A 13,119-nucleotide genomic window follows, 5' to 3' on the forward strand; every position below is an offset into this window, starting at 1 on the left:
ACTGGGTTTCATCTCTTTCTCTTTTTTTTCAGGTTCCAACTGGGCCCAAGTTGGGCCCACAGTGAACTGGGCCTTGGCCCAGTTCGGCCCACCCCTCGTCAACGGCCAGCTGGCCGCCATGGCGGCTGGCCGCCGTTGCGGTGGCCAACAGGGAGGAAGAGATAGAGAGTGGTCTCGGTTTGGGGCCAAAACAGAGGGGAAAATCAAGGGTAAATGGCAACGAAACGAAGACAAGGAGGAGGGAAGCTTATCGGCGGTCGTCGGAGGTAGTGGGTCTCGGCCAAGGGAGGCTCGATCCGGTGTCAAGCGGCGGCGGCGACGGCACTTTCCGAAGAGGAAGGAGATCTCGAAACAGGGGAGGCTCGGGTGGTGGTGGTGGTTGGCCGAGGCGGCTCACCGGCGACTTGGGAAGCGGGAGCAGAGGAAGGAGAGGAAGAGGAGAGGGAGGAGAGGAAGAAGAGGGGGCTCGGCGGTGGCCCTAGGGGAAGGAAAGATGGGGTTTTAACGCTCCATTGCAACGGCCCTCCGCCGCGATTTTCGCGGTGGTCAAGCGAGATCCGCGGCCGTGAATTGGCCGCGGATGGACTAGGAGGGGTGCCGCAATCGCGATCCTCTATTCCGGTTCCTCCCGAATCGAATCGGGGCTGAAGTCGGCGAGGGCTGCCGACTTCAGCCCCGTATCTTACAACATCTATAGAGATCTTAATTTATAGTTCATAAATGCAAACAGTACAAGCAGACAAGATAAGGGCTATCGGATGCCCACGGGATGGCGCCAGTCCATAATTTGTTCGACGGCGCCAAATAGTTTAAAGGTTAGGCCTGCTGCATGATGAACTAAACAGTCTGTCTCCAATTGGTTGCATATAAATAACATCGGCAAACTTGATATAATTTGAGAAATCTGTGTACATATGCGATAAAATATGTTGTTCCTTGGAACAGATCTCAAACTACGGATAAAAATATGTGATAATTTCTCGTTCTGCATCTACATTGAAATCATTCTTCCAATACCGAGTGCATGCCTTGTTACATGAATCAGGAGCCACACAAGTTTGAACCTCATAAAATAATGCAAACTACTCTACCTATGTCCAGCTACGTTGGGTATTGTGTGAACTCCGAGACAACATTACTGAGTTTTTGACTTTTTGATCACGGTCATGGTTATGTGAGATTTTAGTTGTTGGATGTGCAACATTTGCCCATGGCCAGCTCATGAAGAAGGCTGGTTTTGAATGGAAAAGAGCTCGTTTTTATTTAGAACGCAACATAGTTCACACAGTGATGGAAGCACTACTAAGGTGAAGCATATAAGAAGGCAATGAGTCGCATGCGATCTGAGTAGCATGATTGGATCCTACTATTGCTTTATATATGTTGCCAACTAACCATGTGTTGACTCCAATCATTCACCTATATCCACCGAAAGAAATGTGTTTAAGAAATAAAACTGTTGCTGCTGGAATCCGTTTCGACCTTAGGTGTCAAGCAGCTTGTAGGGGTGGAGAGCTAGGCGGGTTGCCCGTTCATGTCGGTAAGGTCAGTCTGGGGTCACTGTTGATCTCTGAGCCACCGTGGAAGAGTTGGGTGGTAACGGTCACACTCGGTCTGGTGCTCCTGCACCCCGATCCAACCTACAATAGAAAATACGGAAGTCCACTTGCTTGAGAGTGTCCGACAGGAAATCCTCCGATGCTTAAGTCAGGCACTGATCTCAGAAAACATAGGAGGTTTGAGATAGCAAAATGGCAGCATGATAGTAGGGTTGAAAGGAACTTATATGGAGGGCCTCCAAGTCTGTTTTACATAGACGAGGGCTGGCACATGTTGCCAACCAAATCAGGGCTGGCATTGTGCACGTAAGGAAACTACTCACGATCATGGGTTGAATTATCATCAGGTGGAAGAGAGTTTGAAATTTGAAGGACTCTTTGCATGCCTTTTAGGTCGGCTATGTAGCGGGCTCTCAATGACCAACCTACGGCTACATGGTGAGCCCTTATTGGTCGACTTGCCATATCAGTTATGATCAATTCCGAGGCATATATCAAAAACCAACGAATATTATGTGGGAGACATCCCAAGAATTGAAGCAGCTAGTGTCAAATCCCCGTAGGTTTGACTTTGATAGCCGGTTGGACATAAAGAACTAATGTTAGATTTGCATCCCCTCCCCTTCGTAGCGTGATATTATTAAGGATTTGCTTCCATTTTGGACTTACATTGCTTGCAAATTGGGAAATGTCAGTAATATCAGACCTTGGGAAGATTGCACTTAAAACCAAGTTCTTACCTCTTCTTTCCATCTCGAGCAGAGATCATGGCAGGTTCTGATTAGCCAAAATAATCTATATAAAAAAATATTTCTCGACTCAGAACCAGTCATTCCAGCTGGATGAACCGAGCTTATATGGCAACTAGAAAATTGCCACATGCCCTGTTTGAAGGAATTTGCTGCAAACGGAGTTGTAGAAAATTTATATTCTACAAGCTTTCAAACTTTAAGAAAAGCTTCTTCTAGAGCAAACATTTAGATCGATCTGCCAGTCCTGAATCTTCGTAATTGGCATGGATTCAGCTGACAGAGAAGGCAAACACCATTCCAGAGAGATCAGAGACAGATCATGACAACATACGAACAATTTTAAGCTCAAAAGAGAAGGTCGATTCACAGCTGCATGTTGTCATGCCATTATGTAGAAGAAAAGGAAAGCAATAAGCTCATGTAACTTGGATTATTAGGGCAACGCAAACTGGGATTACTAAAGAATGGGATGCGCTATGAAACAAATACTCCAAATAGAGGCAACATGTTCTGTGTATGAAAGTGTTAAACTCCTCAAGTTGCATTCACTAGCATGCCAAAAAGCATGAACTATGGAATGGTCAAAGATATCAAGGAGTTAGGCCACTAAAAAGAACTTGCCTTACCACTGATGCAATACATGATTGTTTACATCTCAATCACTAGCCATGTACAAGCACTAGCAGATACTGTAAAACCCCCAAAATAGGAAAAAAAAAAAAAAAAAAAAAAAAAAAAGAAAACAAAAAAAAAAGGGGCGGTTGGGCCGGCCCGAAAAGACCGGGCCCAACCCCCTTATCACGATCGTGCCTAGGGCACGATCGTGGAAGAGAGGGGGAAGAAGGGGGGGGACGACGGCGGCGGCGGCTTGGAGAGGCGACACCGGAGAGGAGACGAGCGCCGGAGACCCGAGATCCGGCCGGCCGCGGGGAAACCCTCCTCTTTTCTTCGGTGATTTTTTTTTAATCCGGGTTGCTCACGGATTCTTCCACCCATCTCTCGCCGGAAAGGTCGCCGGAGCACGCCGCCGGACCGAGGTAAGCTTGGTTCCCTTCCTTTGCGTTCCATTTCTGAATTTTGGGAGGTGTTGGATTGGAGATTTGGCCGGTGAAGCCGTCGAAGAGGGATCCGAAACAGGGTACCCCTGTTTCGGCCCCTTTCTTTTGGATTTCGCCACCACCGGCCGCCGGGATTGGCCGGAATCTATGGCGATGGGGTTGGCCGTGTTGGTGTGGGTTGGTTGAGGGGGGATTTCTAGGGTTAACGGAAGATGGGAAGTGTGGATCTGAGGCTCTCTCCCTCGTGATCCCATCCCCTTTCCCTCTTCCTCTCGTCGGTTGGCCGCCGGCCGGTGACGACGGTGAGAGCCACGGTCGTTGTCGTCGGTTGGGGGCCGAGCCACCATCACGGTGGCCTTTCGTGGAAGAAATGGAGGAAGGGGGAGGGGTCTGTGTCGGTTGGAAAGAAGAAGAAGGAGAAGAAGAAGAAGAAGAAAAAGGAGGGAAAATAATAATATAATAATAGTAATAAGAGAAGAAGAAAAAGAAGAAGAGGAAGAGACTTCTTCCTCTCTCTTTCTCTTAGCCGGTTACCATCGCCGGCGACTGCAGCAGGGGCGGCCGGCGATGGTTCGGCCAATGGTGGTCGAGGGTGGGGAGGTGAGGGCACAGCCACCCCGACTGTTGCCCTTGGACCAAAGAGGTGGAGGAAGAACCCTTCTCTATCATCCACCCTTCTTTTGGTCTTTTCATCGGGACTGGCCATCGTCGCCGGCGTGGCAGCGGCCACGGCTGGCGACGACATGGGCCGGTGGTACGGAGTGGGAGTCGGGCCACCCCGATTGCCCTAGATCTGGAGGGATTGAGATGTTTGGGGACCTGGTGATGGACCCCATAGCAGATGAGAATTATAGTTCAGAATATTTTAATATTAAATGATTTAGTTTGTGATTTGTGATTGATGCTGTAGGGGAGGAGACAGCGGTGCCAGGAGATTTTGATCAGGGGACTCAGCACCCCAGCGCGTAGGTTGTGATTCGGACTGTGTTTGAGTCAGTCTACAATTTCTGTAAGAATCCCTACATCTGAGCACTTCTATGCATATATTGACATTTTGGTTGGATTTATTTTACGGTTGTGTTGTTATTGCTTGTGAGCTGATATGACACATATGAGATGAATGTTTATCAACATATTTTCATTATTATGTTGTTATTGTTTATGTGTTGATGCGGCACCTATGAGGCGTGCATGTTGTTTTTAATGAATATATTGAGATATATTCATTTGGGAAGAAATAACATATTTTTGAAAATTTATGAAAATATGTGATGTGATGGGAATGTGATCGAACATGTAAAACTGGACATGTAATATGGGTTGGACTAACCTTGTCATGAGATAGCGGCCACGAGCTGATGCGTGGGATAGCCTACACGGGCTTACGGATAGCGGCCACGAGCTGATGCGTGGGATAGCCTCCACGGGCTTACGCGTGGGATAGCCTCCACGGGCTTACGGATAGCGGCCACGAGCTGATGCGTGGGATAGCCTCCACGGGCTTACGCGTGGGATAGCCTCCACGGGCTTACGGATAGCGGCCACGAGCTGATGCGTGGGATAGCCTCCACGGGCTTACGCGTGGGATAGCCTCCACGGGCTTACGGATAGCGGCCACGAGCTGATGCGTGGGATAGCCTCCACGGGCTTACGCGTGGGATAGCTGCCACGAGCTTATGCGTGGGATTTGTACAGTCTTGGACTGGGACATGATCTTGGTTAGTCCAACGCCAGAAATGAAAAGTTTGAAAACTTTGGAATTTGAGTAATATGGGAATGGATCACATAATGTGAAAAAGGATTTGTGTATATGTACTGATTACATATATTTGTTGTTTGTTGAGCTTTTGAAATGATGAAATGATATATATTTTGATACTTGATTATTTTATGATTTTGTTGTGTGTGGCTGTTGGGATTCTTACTGGGCTGGAAAAGCTCATACTACACTTACATTTTTTTTCAGAGGCACTGGATTCGTAGAATCTGTCGGATGGGACAAGAAGTGAGCTCGATCTGGATTCAGACTGCTAGATAGTTAGAAGTCAATTTATCTTTGATTTATGGACATTTGAAATTATGTAATAAATCAGTACATTGTAGCTGGATTTGATTGAATTCCATTAATCTTTGATTTTGGCATTTATTGGAATTATTGGAATTATTTGAATTGTTGTTTATCATAGGCCTTGCATGATCTTTAGGGCATTGCTCTAGGGATCATGCGGCCGGTCGCGTGCCGGACCCGGGTGATGGGTTTCGGGGGCGTGACAGAGTGGTATCAGAGCTTAAGGTTAAGGTATCCTAAGGTTTATGAATCCTAGGGTTTAGGCTCGAGTAAGCCTGAGTGGGGAAAATCACTAAATGCATAAGATATTAAATGGTGTGATTAGCATATGAAGGATGCGAAATTTTCTTAATCTGATGATCTTGATGCTGGAAAAATTGTGTAGGTTGATATGGCGCGAGGGCGTGGTCGAGGGCGTGCCCGAAAGCCGACCCGATTTGCAGATGGCTCCACGGCTTGGGCACCCTCTGGACAGCAGGAAGATACCTCATCCACGCCGACTCGGAGTGTGCCACAGCAGGAGCACACTATGGACCCTACTGGTAGTACTCCAGAGATGGGAGCTCCGGAGATTGGGACATCCGAAGGACCAAGTATTCAGCATGAGGAGACGATAAGTGCTTCACAGTTGATGCAAATGATGGTGCAACAGCAAGTTGCTGCCAGGGAAGACATAATGAGGATGGTAGAGGTGCAGCAACAGTTCTTGCAGCAACAGTTGCAGCAGCAGCAAGCTATGTATCAACAACAGCAGCAACAACAGTTCCAAGGCACTACAGCTCAGCCGGAGCACCGAGTCAGTCTGTTGGATTTTCAGAGGTATGCACCCCCAGCATTTAAAGGTACAGCTGACCCGATGGAGGCTGTGAGCTGGCTGAAACAGATGGAGAAAGTCTTTCAAGCTCTGAGGTGCCCTGATGAGGAGAAAGTTCTTTTTGCCACATTTATGTTACAGGGTGAGGCAGCTGACTGGTGGGAGATGGAGAAAGGGAAGCTTGGTCCGGATGATGCCCCCTTCATTTGGGAGGAATTTAAAAAGGTTTTTCATGAGAAGTATTTTCCCCAGGGTATCCGATTCCAAAAATATAGGGAGTTTGACCGACTGGAGCAGGGTGATATGACAGTTGCTCAGTATGCAGCAAAGTTTGAAGAGATGTCCCGATATGCTCCGACTTTGATATCAGAGGAAAGTGATCGAGCAAGGAAATTTGAAAATGGGCTCAGGGGAAGGATTCAACAACAAGTCGCTGCATTTGAACTGTCCAGTTATAAAGATGTGGTTAACAAAGCCTTGGTGATAGAAAAAGGGCTTGACAATGCCCAGGCTGCCAGAGAAAAGAATATGAAGAAAAGGTTTCGATCCACTGATTCTCCGAGCCAAAATAGTAGACCCTTCAAGTCAAAGGATCAGAAACCGAATCAAGTTGTCACCAGAGATAAAGGACAAGCTCGAGGTGCTATTAGATGCTACCGCTGTGGAGGACCTCATCTTAAGCGAGACTGCACCTGGATTGGGGGGCCATGTTTTTCTTGTGGTCAAGAAGGGCATAAGGCTGTTGTTTGTCCTAGTGGGAAGGAACAGCAGAGGCGACAGGCACCTCAGTCTTCTCAGAGAGCCCCTGGAAATCGAGCACCTCAGGAGGGACAACAACAAGAGGGAGGGCAGCAGAGGCCTAGGACCCAGGGTCGGGTTTATGCACTCACAGAGCAAGATGCCAAGGCTTCTAATTCAGTGGTGACAGGTACTAAATCCATTCCTAATACTCTCTCTTGTTTGGCATGTCATAAATTTGGTTGGGTTATATATGTTTGTGCATGTATGGATAAAGATTGTGATTAGGTGCCTTGTGACTATGTACAGGCATGATTAGGTTAATGTCATATGATGCAAATGTATTATTTGACTCTGGTGCTACCCACTCATTCATATCGGCCAATTTTGTTAGAAAGAATACTGAAATATCACCAGTGCCATTAGAATTTGATCTTTGTGTCTCAACGCCAAGTGGAGATGTTATATTAGTTAATTCAGTTTGCAAGAACTGTATTTTGGGCGTTGAGGACAGGGAAATGAATGCAGACTTGTTGGTCTTAGAGATGAATGACTTTGATTTGATTCTTGGAATGGACTGGTTGGCAGCATACCATGCTACTGTTGATTGTTTTGAGAAAACGATCAAGTTTCAGATCCCTGGTCAGCCAGTGTTTGGGTTGGTGGGTAGCAAGTCACCTCATCAAATGAAATTAATCTCAGCTTTACAGGCTAAGAAGCTTCTCACAAAAGGTTGTGAAGGATTCTTAGCTGCTGTGTTAGATACCCAGAAAGAGGAGCCCAAGTTAGAGAATATCCCTGTGGTGGCAGAATTTCCAGATGTGTTTCCAGATGAATTGCCAGAATTACCCCCTGATAGGGAGATTGAATTCTCCATCGACTTGATTCCTGGCACTGGACCAATTTCAAAGGCTCCATATCGAATGGCTCCAGCTGAATTGAAAGAGCTGAAGGAACAACTACAGGAGTTACTGGATAAGGGTTTTATCAGGCCTAGTGTATCCCCTTGGGGCGCTCCTGTATTATTTGTGAAAAAGAAAGACGGTAGCCTCCGACTCTGTATAGACTACCGGGAACTAAACAGGGTGACAGTACGGAATAAATACCCACTACCAAGGATTGATGATTTGTTTGATCAGCTGCAAGGGGCTCAGATTTTCTCGAAGATTGATCTTCGTTCTGGCTATCACCAATTGAAAATAAAGGCAGAGGATGTACCTAAGACAGCTTTCAGGACCAGATACGGGCATTATGAATTTTTGGTCATGCCTTTTGGTTTGACGAATGCACCGGCTGCCTTCATGGATCTTATGAATCGGATATTTAAACCTTATTTAGATCAGTTTGTAGTGGTGTTCATTGATGATATTTTGGTGTATTCAAAGAGCTCACAGGAACATGAAGAACATCTAAGGGTAGTATTGCAAATTCTTAGAGAAAAGAAGTTGTATGCAAAGCTATCAAAGTGTGAGTTCTGGTTGGATAGTATTTCTTTTCTTGGGCATGTGATCTCCAAAGAAGGTATCTCTGTTGATCCAATGAAAGTGGAGGCAGTGGTTGGGTGGTGTAGACCTACCAATGTAACTGAAGTGCGCAGCTTCTTGGGATTGGCTGGATATTACAGAAGATTTGTTGAGGGATTCTCCCGTATTGCCATGCCTCTAAGTCGCTTGACTCAGAAGCGAGTAAAGTTTGAATGGACAGATGACTGTGAACAGAGTTTTCAAGAGCTGAAAAAGCGTCTGGTGACAGCCCCAGTGCTAGCTATTCCATCTGGAACAGAAGGCTTCACCATATACAGTGATGCATCTCGTAAAGGACTAGGATGCGTTCTGATGCAGAATGGGAAGGTGATAGCTTATGCCTCTAGACAGTTAAAGTCATATGAACAGAATTACCCTACACATGATTTGGAGTTGGCAGCGGTAGTTTTTGCTCTGAAGATATGGAGGCATTATTTGTATGGAGAACACTGTGAGGTTTTCACAGATCATAAGAGTTTGAAGTATATCTTCACACAGAAGGAGCTGAATTTGAGGCAAAGGAGATGGCTAGAACTACTGAAAGATTATGACCTGACTATTAGTTACCATCCAGGGAAAGCAAATGTAGTGGCTGATGCTTTGAGCAGGAAATCCTCAAGTGGACTGGCAGCATTGATCACTACACAGAAGCATATTGTATTAGACTTGGAGAGATCAGGGATTGAGATACGGTTACATGATCCTAAGATACATTTGGCTACCCTCACAGTGCAACCTACTCTGATTGAAAGGATCAGGATGTCTCAGAGAGAGGATCCAGAGTTACAGAAGATCAGAGAAACAGTAGAGTCAGGTGTGCAGTCAGAATTCCGGGTGCATGAAGATGGCTCTTTAAGATTCGGGAGCAGGGTATGTGTGCCAAACGTGCCAGAAATGAAGAAAGAGATTCTTGATGAGGCCCATAACTCAGCTTATACAGTGCACCCAGGAGGTACTAAAATGTACCGGGACTTGAAGGAAAAATTTTGGTGGAGTGGCATGAAGCGAGATATAGCTCAATATGTTGCACAGTGCTTAGTGTGTCAGCAAGTGAAAGCTGAGCATCAGAGGCCTGCTGGACCACTACAGTCTCTTCTCATTCCTCAGTGGAAGTGGGAACATATCACCATGGATTTTGTGACTGCTTTGCCTAAGACTCCTCGGGGTAATGATGCAGTGTGGGTGATTGTTGACCGACTAACCAAGTCAGCACATTTCTTGCCTTTTAGAGTTGGTTTTTCTTTGGAGAAATTGGCAAGTATGTACATAGAGCAAATTGTGAGGCTGCACGGGATTCCAGTTTCAATTGTATCTGACAGAGATACTAGATTTGTGTCACAATTTTGGAAGAGCCTTCATAAAGCTCTTGGTACAAGACTGGACTTCAGTACAGCTTTTCATCCACAAACTAATGGACAGTCGGAGCGCACTATTCAGATCTTGGAGGACATGTTGAGGGCTTGTGTCATGGATTTGGGTGGTGCATGGGATAGTCATTTGTCGCTGGTTGAGTTTGCCTACAACAATAGTTATCAGGCCAGCATTCAGATGGCTCCTTTTGAGGCACTGTATGGCAGAAAATGCCGATCTCCAATTTGTTGGGATGATGTGGGAGAAAGAAAAGTATTGGGTCCAGAGATAGTACAACAAACTGTGGATAAGATACAGGTGATTAGAGAACGGCTCCTTATAGCTCAGAGTAGACAAAAGAGTTATGCTGACAATAGGAGAAGAGAACTGGAGTTTCAGGTTGGCGATCATGTTTTCTTGAGAGTATCTCCTACTAAAGGTGTGATGAGGTTCGGAATTCGTGGCAAATTGAGCCCTAGGTTTGTTGGTCCGTTCGAGATTTTGGACAGAGTTGGAGAAGTGGCATATCGTTTGGCTTTACCACCAGCTTTATCAAGTGTGCATAATGTATTTCATGTTTCAATGCTGAGGAAATATATTTCGGACCCGAACCATGTGGTAGATTTTGAGCCTATAAGTCTGCATGAGGATCTGATTTATGATGAGTACCCGGTACGGATTGTGGACAGAAAAGATCAAGTGTTGCGACGTCGGACCATTCCTTATGTAAAGGTGCAATGGAGCAACCACTCCGAAAGAGAGGCCACTTGGGAGCTCGAAGAAGAAATAAAAGCCAAACATCCTCAACTCTTTGGTATTCCAGGTACATTAATTTCGCGGACGAAATTTTTTTTAGGAGGGGAGAATGTAAAACCCCCAAAATAGGAAAAAAAAAAAAAAAAAAAAAAAGAAAACAAAAAAAAAGGGGCGGTTGGGCCGGCCCGAAAAGACCGGGCCCAACCCCCTTATCACGATCGTGCCTAGGGCACGATCGTGGAAGAGAGGGGGAAGAAGGGGGGGGACGACGGCGGCGGCGGCTTGGAGAGGCGACACCGGAGAGGAGACGAGCGCCGGAGACCCGAGATCCGGCCGGCCGCAGGGAAACCCTCCTCTTTTCTTCGGTGATTTTTTTTTAATCCGGGTTGCTCACGGATTCTTCCACCCATCTCTCGCCGGAAAGGTCGCCGGAGCACGCCGCCGGACCGAGGTAAGCTTGGTTCCCTTCCTTTGCGTTCCATTTCTGAATTTTGGGAGGTGTTGGATTGGAGATTTGGCCGGTGAAGCCGTCGAAGAGGGATCCGAAACAGGGTACCCCTGTTTCGGCCCCTTTCTTTTGGATTTCGCCACCACCGGCCGCCGGGATTGGCCGGAATCTATGGCGATGGGGTTGGCCGTGTTGGTGTGGGTTGGTTGAGGGGGGATTTCTAGGGTTAACGGAAGATGGGAAGTGTGGATCTGAGGCTCTCTCCCTCGTGATCCCATCCCCTTTCCCTCTTCCTCTCGTCGGTTGGCCGCCGGCCGGTGACGACGGTGAGAGCCACGGTCGTTGTCGTCGGTTGGGGGCCGAGCCACCATCACGGTGGCCTTTCGTGGAAGAAATGGAGGAAGGGGGAGGGGTCTGTGTCGGTTGGAAAGAAGAAGAAGGAGAAGAAGAAGAAGAAGAAAAAGGAGGGAAAATAATAATATAATAATAGTAATAAGAGAAGAAGAAAAAGAAGAAGAGGAAGAGACTTCTTCCTCTCTCTTTCTCTTAGCCGGTTACCATCGCCGGCGACTGCAGCAGGGGCGGCCGGCGATGGTTCGGCCAATGGTGGTCGAGGGTGGGGAGGTGAGGGCACAGCCACCCCGACTGTTGCCCTTGGACCAAAGAGGTGGAGGAAGAACCCTTCTCTATCATCCACCCTTCTTTTGGTCTTTTCATCGGGACTGGCCATCGTCGCCGGCGTGGCAGCGGCCACGGCTGGCGACGACATGGGCCGGTGGTACGGAGTGGGAGTCGGGCCACCCCGATTGCCCTAGATCTGGAGGGATTGAGATGTTTGGGGACCTGGTGATGGACCCCATAGCAGATGAGAATTATAGTTCAGAATATTTTAATATTAAATGATTTAGTTTGTGATTTGTGATTGATGCTGTAGGGGAGGAGACAGCGGTGCCAGGAGGTTTTGATCAGGGGACTCAGCACCCCAGCGCGTAGGTTGTGATTCGGACTGTGTTTGAGTCAGTCTACAATTTCTGTAAGAATCCCTACATCTGAGCACTTCTATGCATATATTGACATTTTGGTTGGATTTATTTTACGGTTGTGTTGTTATTGCTTGTGAGCTGATATGACACATATGAGATGAATGTTTATCAACATATTTTCATTATTATGTTGTTATTGTTTATGTGTTGATGCGGCACCTATGAGGCGTGCATGTTGTTTTTAATGAATATATTGAGATATATTCATTTGGGAAGAAATAACATATTTTTGAAAATTTATGAAAATATGTGATGTGATGGGAATGTGATCGAACATGTAAAACTGGACATGTAATATGGGTTGGACTAACCTTGTCATGAGATAGCGGCCACGAGCTGATGCGTGGGATAGCCTACACGGGCTTACGGATAGCGGCCACGAGCTGATGCGTGGGATAGCCTCCACGGGCTTACGCGTGGGATAGCCTCCACGGGCTTACGGATAGCGGCCACGAGCTGATGCGTGGGATAGCCTCCACGGGCTTACGCGTGGGATAGCCTCCACGGGCTTACGGATAGCGGCCACGAGCTGATGCGTGGGATAGCCTCCACGGGCTTACGCGTGGGATAGCCTCCACGGGCTTACGGATAGCGGCCACGAGCTGATGCGTGGGATAGCCTCCACGGGCTTACGCGTGGGATAGCTGCCACGAGCTTATGCGTGGGATTTGTACAGTCTTGGACTGGGACATGATCTTGGTTAGTCCAACGCCAGAAATGAAAAGTTTGAAAACTTTGGAATTTGAGTAATATGGGAATGGATCACATAATGTGAAAAAGGATTTGTGTATATGTACTGATTACATATATTTGTTGTTTGTTGAGCTTTTGAAATGATGAAATGATATATATTTTGATACTTGATTATTTTATGATTTTGTTGTGTGTGGCTGTTGGGATTCTTACTGGGCTGGAAAAGCTCATACTACACTTACATTTTTTTTCAGAGGCACTGGATTCGTAGAATCTGTCGGATGGGACAAGAAGTGAGCTCGATCTGGATTCAGACT

General features: G+C 46.8%; 1 protein-coding gene across 1 annotated transcript; it reads left to right on the forward strand.

Moving 5' to 3' along the window:
• Positions 1–5,629: 5,629 nt before the first annotated feature.
• LOC120112239 (protein DDB_G0276689-like) lies at positions 5,630–6,776 on the forward strand (the record flags this gene model as incomplete). The annotated part of the gene is made up of 1 exon (XM_039131106.1): positions 5,630–6,776. A coding segment is annotated over exon 1 (948 nt), but the record flags the coding sequence as incomplete, so codon positions are not given.
• Positions 6,777–13,119: the final 6,343 nt, after the last annotated feature.

This window comes from Phoenix dactylifera, chromosome 10, assembly GCF_009389715.1.
Source record: "Phoenix dactylifera cultivar Barhee BC4 chromosome 10, palm_55x_up_171113_PBpolish2nd_filt_p, whole genome shotgun sequence".
Lineage (NCBI taxonomy): Eukaryota > Viridiplantae > Streptophyta > Magnoliopsida > Arecales > Arecaceae > Phoenix > Phoenix dactylifera.